Here is an 11,607-nt window from a genome sequence, read left to right on the forward strand (position 1 = left end):
CCTGGTACAAATTTGGCTCCACTGAGGCTGGGTCACTGAGTAACTGCTCGAGTCCGCGAGCTCCGGGTCCGGAGGGACAGCGCAGGGAACGTCCTGAGGGCACCCGCTCGGCTCCCGGACATCGCCTCCTGCCGCCACCCCAGCCCTGCCCCGAGCGCTTGGACCCCACGCGGGCCACCGCTGTCCGCCACCTCTAGTCGCCGCCCGCCCGAGGTCCAAACTGCCGGTTCTTCCTCCCTTCTCCGCGCTTTCTGCTCCTCCTCTGCTCCTCCCGATCCCTCCTCCTCCGCCTGGTCCCTCCTCCTTCCAGCCCAGCCTCCCCGGCCCCCGCCCCCGCGAGCTAGACGTCTGGGCAGCCCCCGGCGCAGCGCCGCGGCAGCAGCCTCCGCCCCCGGCACGGTGTGCACGCCCGCGGCCAAGGCGGCCCGAGTCCGAGCGGGTGCCGAGCTGGTCCCGAGCGAGCCCCGGCGGCCACCGCCTCGCAGACCGGACGACAGGCCACCTCCGCGTCCACCCGAGTCTCGCCTCGCCACGCACGGCCGTCCGACTCGCTCGCGACTCACTGCGGAGACCCGGAGCCGGAGCAGAGGGGCAGCGATGCGACCCTCCGGGACCGCGGGAGCCGCGCTCCTGCTGCTGCTGGCTGCGCACTTCCAGGCGAGTCCGGCGCTGGAGGAGAAGAAAGGTAAGGGCGAGTCCCGCCGGCCCCGAGCCGCAGCCGGCCCGGCCCGCACCCGCCGCACCGGCTCGGCGTCCCGCGCCGCCCGCCCCTCCTTTCCTGTTTCCTTGAGGATCAGCTGCGCTGCTGGCCGGGACCGTGGGAGGAACTGGACGTTTCGTTTCTGGGCTGGGCGAGGCAGAGGCGGCCCGGGACCCGAGGCTCCCTGCGCGGGGCAGCGGGGCTGCGGGCGGGGTGTGGGAGCCGCGGGCCGGAGCCCGGCGGCCCGGAGCGCTCGCAACTTTCTGTCCTCACTTCCTTAGCCTCCCGCGCGGGCTCCGCGTCCGAGCGCACACACTTGGCGCGAGGCGGCTCTGGTTCCCGCGGTGCCGGCTAGCGTTCCCGCACGTGCGCCCCGCGCTGTCCTCCGGGGGGGGGGGGGGGGGCCGGGGGGCGCGCGCGCCCGGGGTGGGGTGTTAGGGAAGCTAGGGAACAGCCCCCGGGAATCCATCGCACCCCTCTCGGACCTCCTAGGACGGGCGGTCTCCCGAGCAGACCCACCTCACATCTTGCCTACACCCGCGTCTCGCACTTAAGCCACCCCGCCGGCCCTGGCCCTGCCAGCGTTGCCAGGCCCACGTCGCAGGACCCTGCAAGCCCTTTTCCTAGGTGTGGTGCTGCAGCCCTGACCTGAGTGAGACGCCCGAGCGTCTCGTGTCTGCCTCAACCCGTGGCTACAGGGAACCGGGGGCTTCGTTTCCTCTTAGGCAAAAAGGGGGTGGGGTCGGACCCACCCCGTGGGCGCAGACCCCCGACGCTCGCCCCGCTGTGGGTCCTCCTATCGGTCAGGCTCCGCGACAGCACAGGGCTCCCTCCCAGGCATCCACGCCCCTCGGGTCCATGGGCTTTTGTGAACTCGTCGCTTCACGGGAACTCCTGAGATTTGTCCCCACCTGCAGCCCTTTGGTTGCAGGCTTTGCTTTGGAGCCGGACCCAGAGGTGGGGCCAGCAGCCACGGGACAGCTGGGTCCTGCTGCCGGGACTTCCTAGGGGCGGGACCCATCCTGGTCAGGTCCCCACGGTTTTTCAAAATAAGGCTCACAGCAAACTTTCCTAATCAAAATCCCGAGATTTTCTCTTTGGGATGTTTCCTTTAGCTTTTTGAAGAATTTGACATTGGGCCAACCAAAATATTAAACATAATTTAAAAAAGCGGGAGGGGGGTGGTGGTGGAATTGATGTCCGTGGTTCATGTGTGCCAAATGTCCAGACCAAACATGAGCGAGTCTGGCTTCGTGACTACCGACCATAAACCCACTTGACATGAGAAACATGCCTCAGAAGGTTTAATTACACAATTTCAAAATCAAGCAACCCGGGTTCCAAGAGTCAGGTCTGTACTTGCTGTTGATGTCATTGGCATAGGGAGTTGGGGCTGGAGCTGAGTGAGTTTGCTAGGGGAGCAGTAAGGCATAGACCAGTGGTTCCCCAAACTTTGTTGCACGTTAAAATCACCTGGGATTTTAACCAAACAAAACAAAACGAAAACTGATGTCTCGCTCCCACCTGCAGACGTTCTGATTTCATTGATCTGGGATGAAATCTGAGTGTTCAGGAGTTAGAAAAAGCACCTCTGTTGATTCTGTGGGGTGGCCAGGTTTGGAAATCATTGGCATAGAGGAGAAGCTGGTAAAGTGTATGGAAAGATTACCTGCCAATGTAAGGAACTCTTTTTGAATGTCTGGAGTTTTAACAGTCTTGCAGAATATAGGAAAAAGGAGGTGGGGGGCGGTGATTTCAGTAATCAGGGATTAGTCTTTTCACTGAGAGAGCTGGTGGCAAGCTTTCTGTCCTCTAAGGAGTCTGAAGGGCTCCCTCTCCAACTTTGCTATGAGCCCTGGGGGCTGTGGTCCTGCTCCTGAATCAGCTGGCAATTGGGTCCTCTTAGGCAGGTGGTATCTCTCCCTCTCTGTCACAGGAGACCCCTCCTTTTTTAAATTTTAAATGGACTCTTGGAAGGCCTCCAAAGCATCACTTTTTTTTTTTTTTTTTTTTTTACTTGAAATGTTCACAGCGCTTTGCTGTTTGTTACCCCTTTGAACACTGCTATTAGCGCTTGGAGATTTGTTTCTGAGAAAAATATAAATACCACTTCATTTGACTGTCCCGTATCCACTTAAAACAGAATGCTCCCGAATAAAATTGCGAGAGTAGGCGGACAAATGTCATTCATTTAAAGGAACATTAAAACACCCATTTCAAAGGGCAAATCATTAAAAATAAAAAATGAAACATTTTTACAAAAGGTGTTAAAGACCCGTATCAAATTCAGTCAGTGCTGTGCAGGAAAATTTGCTCATTTTAGAGAGACTTGTTCGGTCTAAGACGGTTATCTTCTGTTCTCACTGCACCTGCTACTGTCAAACACTGTTTTAAGTGTCCTTTTATTCCTTACATTAAGCATATGTGGCAGGTATTCTGTTTATAAAAGGGGAAACTGAGGTACAGAGAAATAAAGCGACTTCCACATTTAGTAGGAATGAACCAGGATTCGAACTCGGGCCTTCTCACCCTCTTGCCCTCCCCCAACCACCTAACTGAGCTGCACTGCCTTGTGTGAAATCTGGGAGAGCCAGGTCAGGTGTGTGTGAACGTCTCATGTCAGATGCTGGGAGCAGGGAGGAAAAGCACAGGAACGGGCACGTTTTAGGATTGGACTCTGTGTGAAACTTGGAACAAACATCGGCCTGTGCGGTGGTCTAGACTCTTGCTCATGTACTCAGAAGTCGCTCTGCTTGCCTGTTGTGGAGGCAGCTCAGGCACCAGAGCAGTGGTGAGGTTGGAGATCGCTTGGGGGATGGAACGGTAGAGGTGTCGCTCTGGAAGAGACGCTGGGTGGTATTTTGAATTGTATCCCAAGTGAGGATCCACTCCCTGCCTTTCTCTAAGGAGTTCAGATGTGAGGAAATTCAGTTCAGTCCTGGCCTGAAGCCAGGACACCTGCCTTCTCCTTGCAGCTCTGAGTCAAGGTGGACTGACCAGCTCCAGGCTCCTGAGTCCTCATTTCTGAATTCAAGAAGTGTTTATTGAGTGTATAGAGTGTACCAGACATTATGGGCTAAAAGAGGCAGGGGTGATTTTAATAGTTTCTACTGTTGCTTCCACAGTGTGATTCTTTAAGTCCCTAATTAAGTACAGATGGACCCAGATTTTCGATGGCTCGACTCACAGTTTTTTTTGTTTTTGTTTTTGTTTTTGTTTTTATGAGGGTGTGAAATCGATGCATGTGAAGTAGAAACGGGACTTGGAATTTTAAACTTGGGTTTTTTTCTTTTTCCCGGGCTAGTGATATGTGGTACAGTCCTGTCCCGTGATACATGAGACATTCAACACTTCATATAAAACAGGGGCTTTGTGTTCCAGGACTTTACCCACCCGTAGGCTAAATGTAAGTGTCCTGAGCACGTTTAAGGTGGGTTAGGCTAAGCTACGATGTTAGGTACGATAAAAGCATTTCAACTAATGTTTCTAATTTATGGTGACATAACTCCATTGTAAGTCAAGAAAAATCTGTATTTGGAAATTGCTTTTCAAATCCGAAAAGGAGACCAGGGGTCTGTGTGTCTATCATACATTCACAGCTGTGGGTAGCTCTGTCTAGCAGTAACTGGTTGAGCTCCAGTAGGTTTTTGACCATTATTTCTGGCTGTATCTATTTAGTTTCATAGTCTGTAATTTTTCAAAAATTCATTCTCAAGTTTGAAGAAACCGATGGCCAGAATCCACTGTGCTACATAATTAGACTTGGTCCCCGTGACAGCACTAACATGTTTTGAAATGTTTTTAGAGGTAGTGTCAGTAAAAGATGAAGGATTCCGCCCTGTTTAAAAAGAAAGTACTTTTTTTTTTTTTCTTTTTTCCCTTTGATCTAAGTTCCAGGGCCAGCAGCTAGTCTGAAACTTTACTGACAGGAGGTCCGAGCCAACTCTAATATTAAGTTGGTGATTATGGATGTTAAGAGAAGATAGCCCTACCCTGGTGCCCAGGTCCCGAGATTAGGATGGGATCAGAATGTTGGGGACGTGCGTCTTGTTGAAGGATGCACCTGGGAAATCATTTGGCCCTTGCCATGTAGCTTGCTGTGAAAGTTGTGTGTTTATGTGTGTGTTTTGATTTGGACTTAGTACAGTTGAAACGGGCTTATTTAAAGTTAGGTTTTTAGTAATAGAGGTATGTTTTGAGAAAAGCTCTGAATTCTAGAATATGGTTCACCCATGCATCGTTTCCATGTACACAGTTTCAAAACTAGAGTCTGCTCCTCTGACCTGTACTGAACTACTTTCATTTTGTTACCTTCTGTCACTTTTGGACATTTGAAATTGTCACCAAAGACACTTTTGGCCTCAGTTATTACTGGTTTATTCTCACACCATCAACACACATGGAATAGAGTATCAATCTTGTTCTTCGACATCAGCACTTCTGCTCATTCCTTCCTTTTCATTTTCCTCCTAAAAGGTTGTCTTTTCTGAGACAATTCCCACAGTTGCTCTTTGCACAACATCTGAGTCTGCCATCCAGCTCATGGCCATGAGCAGGTTAGTTTGAATTTGGGCAAGGATCCAGTCTTACGTCAAATAACCGGTTTGACTGAGATTTTCACTTTTTCGGAGTCGTTAGGTACAGCCTCCTTCCTACACATGTAGATAGACACACTGAATTCAGTTGTCTAGAAAGTTCCCTGAGCCAGCTGGGAGCAGGAGGGATATCTAGGGCCAGTGAGCAGTGGTGGCTTGTTTACTTAGCCCTGTTAGAAGCTAAGTGCTGGATTTGACATTTTAATCTCTGAAGGCCCTGAAGTATAATATCAAATGCCTGACTGGCCCTGTTGACTAAGCATCTGTGAATTGCATACGCTTAAAATAAATTTTACTCCTACCAAATTTCAGCAGCTTGCTTCGGAAAGTAGTATGTGAAAGCTAACACAGGGGGATCGAATTTCCCACTTCGCTCCAAGTTCTAGCCCATGCTGGTGGGCCAGCACACCTGGCCCTGATTTAGTAGAAATAATTACCTAAGTTCACCACTATTGTTTGTCCTCTGAGTATAAGGGCGAGTATTGCTACCTATTACAACTTAGGATCTTATTTGCTTTATTTCCTCCCCCCACCCCCTTTGTGTTTGAGCTACAGTGAGCAGTTCACACTCTTCTACCCACATTTTGAGATTTAGGAATGAATCGGAGTTGGCACTTGCCCTTAAGTATCTGGAAGTCAGTTCGGGAAAGAGGAATCTATAGGTGACAAGTGTAGAACAGCATCAAAGAAGCAATGGTAGGATTCTGTACAAGATGATAAATTCTTCTGGTGTTAGTCTTTGCTTTTAATTCTACCCGCAGAGGGGAATATCCCCCAACGGAAGGGTGTACTCATCTGAGCCTGCAGAGAGCTGTAGGTATTTCCCTGGAGAATATAATCGGAAGGCATCCCAAGAGTAGTGCCAGTAGTAGCAAAGGTCTGAGGAGCACTGGTTATTTAGTGCACTGGGAAGACAAGGGGGAGATGGGGAGGCTCCAGTTCATAAGGGCTTTGCCGTCCTCCCCTGTGAAGGGGAGCTCACTGGGGAGTTCTCAGCTGAGAACCCACATGATGGCTTTGAGGTTGAAGAACGAGGACTCTATCAGCAGCATGGGGAGCGGATTGCAGTGAAAAATGGGGAGATAGGGGATTCCTGTGGGCCAGGAGAGATACAGAAGAGGGAGTAGCGAGGATGCAGAAAAAATGACTCAGGCTGACCTGGAGGCAGTTAATGTATAACCAGTGCAAGGAACATGGAATCCCAGGTGACACACAGCAGTTCTCACTTGGAAGGCAGGGTAAACACTGTAGCCATTCACAGGTTGTGAATGCTCCCGGGGTGGGGGGGCGGGGAGTAAAGTCAGCCAGGGGGATGTGAAGGGCTCAGATGGAAAAATCCAGGGGGCAGTAGAGTATACAGGTCTGGAGCCCAGGAGAGCAGCGTGGCCTTGAATTGTGTTTTATTAGATATTTCAATTGCAGGCATTGTCTTTGGCCATAACACAACCCGCCTCCAGCCTGTCTCAGGCTCACTGTCTCCATCTGTTTTGAGTCAGGCTGGGTTCTTCTGGATTACCAGCTTCTTTCTTCATTAGGCTGCTGTGGTTACCAGCCCAATTAGTTGCAGTTATCAGCAACTGATAAGTAATATATTATGCGTATAAGTACATTGGGATTCCTATTTGTGTGATACTGCATATCCTTAGATGGATATCCCCCAGTTCTATCTAAGGCAGCATCAGACTACTTGGTGTGTGCGTTAGGGACTGAACTGAAAAGACTAGAGGTGACTTTTTTCTTTTTTTTTTTAAGCAGTAGCTTTTGAACCCTGAATGTACCTTAGAATCACAGGAGGAGGATGAAAAAGAGTGTGCCTCGTAGCACCCTAGACTTCCAGGGGAAGGAGTGCCAGCATAGGTGTTTTTAAAAATTTGCTAGGTGATCCCGATGAGTGCAATAAGTAGTGTGTTTCACTTCTGGCAGAGAAGAAGTTTTGTCTTTGTTCTCAGACTCACTGCCTGAGCTTCCTCAAGATCCAGGAACTGTGTTAGATTTCTTTAGTAAGTCATCTCGAAGTTGATTTTTTTTTTCTCACGAATTCTCGAAAAGTCTATTGCAGTGGCTCCCAGAGTGTGTTACCCAAGAAACTTTGAAAAAGCTGATAGAAACGCACATTCTTGGATCCTTTACCTGGACCTCTGAACAGGATACTAGAACACGAACCCTCCCAGAGACACTGACACATGACAGTTCCAGAACCACAGACACTACATGCAGACCTCATGCTGGGTTCTGGAAGTTTAAAGGGAATAGGATAACGGCTTGTCTTTGAAGCACTCACATTTGGAAGGGCTGAACAGGGAGAACCTATTGTAATGCAACAACATCTCATAAGAAGTGTGATTTGGGATTTCAGTGCTAGCCCCCCAAATGGGGTTAATTCTATTTCTGTGAGGGGGGAGGTTTCTCAGAAAGAGAACATTTAGCTGGATCTCAACGATGAGATTTTGCCCGTCTCCAGGCAAAGGGAAAAGCAGACGGACAGTTTGTGCACTTGGCGATCCATCAGCAAGCCCATCACTGGTCATTTTCTAAACGTGAGTGTCTTATTAGAGCTCCGGCTAAAGTTTTAGAATTTCCTGCTTTATGTTTCTAAACGACCATGAGGAAACTTACAATGTCAAAAGTAAAGTGCCTGAGAGGTAGCACATTTTACATTTAAAAATGAAAATGGCAGTTTTTAAACAACTTATGGCCGGATGTGAAGAATTGAACTAGAATCTGGATTATAGTTGATAGTTTTAACATTCTTCCCAGTAGCATGACTTGGCCCCTAAAACTTGTTATGAATAAGAAAAATGATTACTTTACATTCTTGATTTGACTCCTACCACAGAGAGCAAAGGGAGAAAGGAAACAAAAGTCTGGGTAATTCTAGACGTTTAGTAAATACCCATTGAATCACACTGAATCAGAAAACGTCTCTCAGATTAATTGAGCTCCTGCCACTTGTAAGTTTGAAGACATCTGTGTCCTGATTCATTGTTGATAATTGCACAAATTGACCTGTTTATTTGCAGAGATCATGTGGAAACAAAGAGTAACATGTGGCTGTTGGTGCTACCTTGGGTACTCAGGCCTCTCTTTATGCAAGAGGAAATATCCAAGTGGTTCTAGACCGTTTTGCTGCACAGTTGTTTTAAGAGCATTTTTGAAGGATTTTATTTTAAAACCAGAAATACGCGGGTGCCTGGGTGGCTTAATCGGTTAAGGGTCCAACTTTGGCTCAGGTCATGACCTCGCGGTTCGTGGGTTCGAGCCCTGCGTGGGGCTCTGTGCTGAGCACTCAGAGCCCGGAGCCTGCTTAGGAGTCGGTGTCTCCTTCTCTCTCTGCCCCTCCCCCTCTCACACCCTGTCTCTCTCAAAAATAAATAAAACGTTAAAAAATTTTTAAGATAATAATAAAAAAGAAACCCAGACAGGTGATACCTGAAGGTGTACCGCTCTGCACATGGAGGCCTGCACGTGCTGGGTGATGTCATGACTCCCTTAGCGGTTGTGTTTTCTTAACATGTGATTCCATTAGAACTGTTTGAAAGTCCTTTCACCCCAGGTTTCGTAGAAAATCAATGCAGTGCCTATCATCAGTCTCTCCGATATGACACACTGACATTTTTATGTGAAAAACTGTGCGTGTTTTAGTTTCTTTGCCCATAGTCATAAATTTATTGCTATTTTAGAGTCTGGAATAAAAACCAATCATTTATTGAATCTGTGCTAATCCTCAAGGGCGGGCGTGTGCGCCTGGAAAAATTCTTACCATCGTGAATGAGATTTCAGAAAGGGTTTCAGGATTTTTTTGTAACATCAAAAACCTGGTTTTGCTTCTTTACCAGGAAACATTCAATACCTGACAACTGCAGGGGAATTTCATCACCATGGCTTCTCTGCATTTACAGCGTCTCCTGATTCATTCTTATATATTGCAAGCCATAGAGGATGGATACACTGTTTTGAGCAAGATAAATTAGACAAACTATTTTAGGTGTGTTCTAGTATTCACTTGCAAGGTCCTTTTTAAAAAATAGATTTTAATACAGCATTAGAAATTAAATTATCGTAACTTTTCCAGGAAAAGAAAAAAAAAGAAACCAGAACCCCCCGAATTTCATCGACTTTTGATTGCATCCAGATGAATGCCAGAAAAACAAAAGGTGGTTGTTGAAGAATTATCACTCCACCTGTTTGGTTTTTAAGATACTGATTTTAAGGGTCTTTTGACTATGATGAATTTCAGAACTTTTTCTTGGCTTTGATTTGCTGCAAAGTGAATGGAGAATCAGAAACCTTATCCTTACAGCACTTCTTGATTTCTTTAACTCTGCCTCCGTTTCCTGGTACTTTAATAGATTGTATGCATGGAGCATATTTATGAGTGAGAATAATGTATTGCCTTAATCTGTCCTCCCTCCCTTCCTTTCCTGCTTCCTTCCTCTCTTTCTTTTTTGCAAGCTGTTATGGATAAGTCTTCACAAAGAAAGACTTTGACGTGTGATTATAAATGAAAAACCCTGACAAACGGCTGGAAAAATATACTGTGTAATTTTTAAAAGTTAGGACGTCAAAGCCATTCGGTGTTTATGATGATTTTTAATACAAATATGAATATGCATGTATCATTCCTTCAAAAGTTGTATCGCTAAAGGAGTTTTTCTGAGGACATGGCTTCACGTGTTTTTCCCTGTAATCTGTTGTTAGTTATGATAGGAAGAGAACACAGGTTAGAACCTACCTTCCCGGTGTCATCTTCCATAAAATAACTAAACTAGATTGTTTGATGGAGCCTTCCTGCTGGAAACATCTATGAAATTAAAAGCAAATATAAATGCATGCAAGATATGTATTTAAACATTTAAATAATAAGTATGCTGTCCTTATAATTTAGATGCCAAAACACTGATGTCATAATAATCATAATAACACCTTGCATTTGTACAGCACTTTACAGTTTACCCAATGCCTTAACATCCATCTCTCCAAGCTTCCTAACAACCCCACAGGGTGGGAATAATTATCTACCTTTGAAGGTGAAGGACTCAAATTCTGCCGTTTGCCGACGATCACCAGGATGGTCAACATTTAGGTGCGGGGACAAACACTGCCTCCTGACACCGGTACCAAATGTCTCCAAAAGTCTCCCTCTTCCTCCTTTAACACACCATTGCTTTTCTGTTTTTGATGTCTCCTCTCACTTTGAGTCTTATTTGTGAGTCAAAAGACTAACATAAAATATTCTCAAGTTTTTTGTTACACTTCTATTACACCCAGTGCCCCTTCCAATTTTGGTATATTCTGCTCCAGTGTTGTTCTTTCCTGCTTTTTTCTTGTTGTGAAGCAGTTTTTCCTAGAGTTAAGTCTCATCTGTGTATTGTAGTTTCCCATTTCATAAGATACAGGGCAATACATTTATGCACCTTGAAAACATCTACTTTAGAAACTAGAACTGTGGCTTTTTGCAGTTATGTCATAAACTTCTGTAAGTTTGCCAGACCTATAAATACTTGAAGTAAAAAGGAGGAGAGAGAGGCGCCTGGGTGACTCCGTTGGTTGAGCATCTGACTTCAGCTCAGGTCATGATCTCACGTTTCGTGAGTTTGAGCCCCACATCGGGCTCTGTGTGGACAGTTCGGAGCCTGGAGCCCACTTCGGATTCTGTGTCTCTCTCTCTGTGCCCCTCCCCCACTCACACTCTGTCTCTGTCTCTGTCTCTCTCTCAAAATGAATAAACATTAAAAACACATTTTAAAAAAAGGAGAGAAAGCAACTTGATGTAGCAGCTGAGTCAGTGAGCAGTGCCTATGGCAAGATGTGGTAATTCACTCACACAGATCTGTAGAGTCATTTATGTGATTTAAATGAAGCACACGCTTAAACTCATTAGGGTGTGTAAATAGCTCCTATGAAGAGAGACAAACTTAACAAGTTGTGTGTATTCCAGGATTGCTCATTTTCTGTATCAGACCCTTTATAAGAACGTTTTCTGCCTGAGATGATATGTGGAAGCATTGACTTTAAGGAGAAATTACTACAGAAGTCATAATTCTCACTTTGAAGTGCTTCATTGTTTGAACGAATAGAATTTGGAATGTGACACTTAGTGGGTCTCTCATTAATGGCAATATACCTTTTCCACAAGAAATTGCAAAATACAGTATGTGTTTTCCTCCATTAGGAAGGAAAGAACTTTTTGTGTTCTTGTTTATTTCTAACATCATGGAAACTTTTCAGCACTCTAGTAGATTTTCCCCTCAAACACATGTTTCTTTTTCTTTCTTTCTTTCTTTCTTTCTTTCTTTCTTTCTTTCTTTCTTT

At 46.4% G+C, this 11,607-nt stretch overlaps 1 protein-coding gene across 1 annotated transcript in view; it reads left to right on the plus strand.

Moving 5' to 3' along the window:
- Positions 1-366: 366 nt before the first annotated feature.
- EGFR (epidermal growth factor receptor) overlaps positions 367-11,607 on the plus strand; it is a 211,938-nt gene continuing 200,697 nt past the window's right edge. Inside the window, exon 1 of the mRNA XM_040455081.1 lies at positions 367-685. Coding sequence (XP_040311015.1) covers positions 598-685 — 88 coding nt within the window. The 5' untranslated portion in view covers positions 367-597. The remainder of the gene's footprint in view (positions 686-11,607) is intronic.

This window comes from Herpailurus yagouaroundi, unplaced genomic scaffold (genome assembly GCF_014898765.1).
Source record: "Herpailurus yagouaroundi ecotype Mexico unplaced genomic scaffold, PumYag 214, whole genome shotgun sequence".
Classification (NCBI taxonomy): Eukaryota; Metazoa; Chordata; class Mammalia; order Carnivora; family Felidae; genus Herpailurus; species Herpailurus yagouaroundi.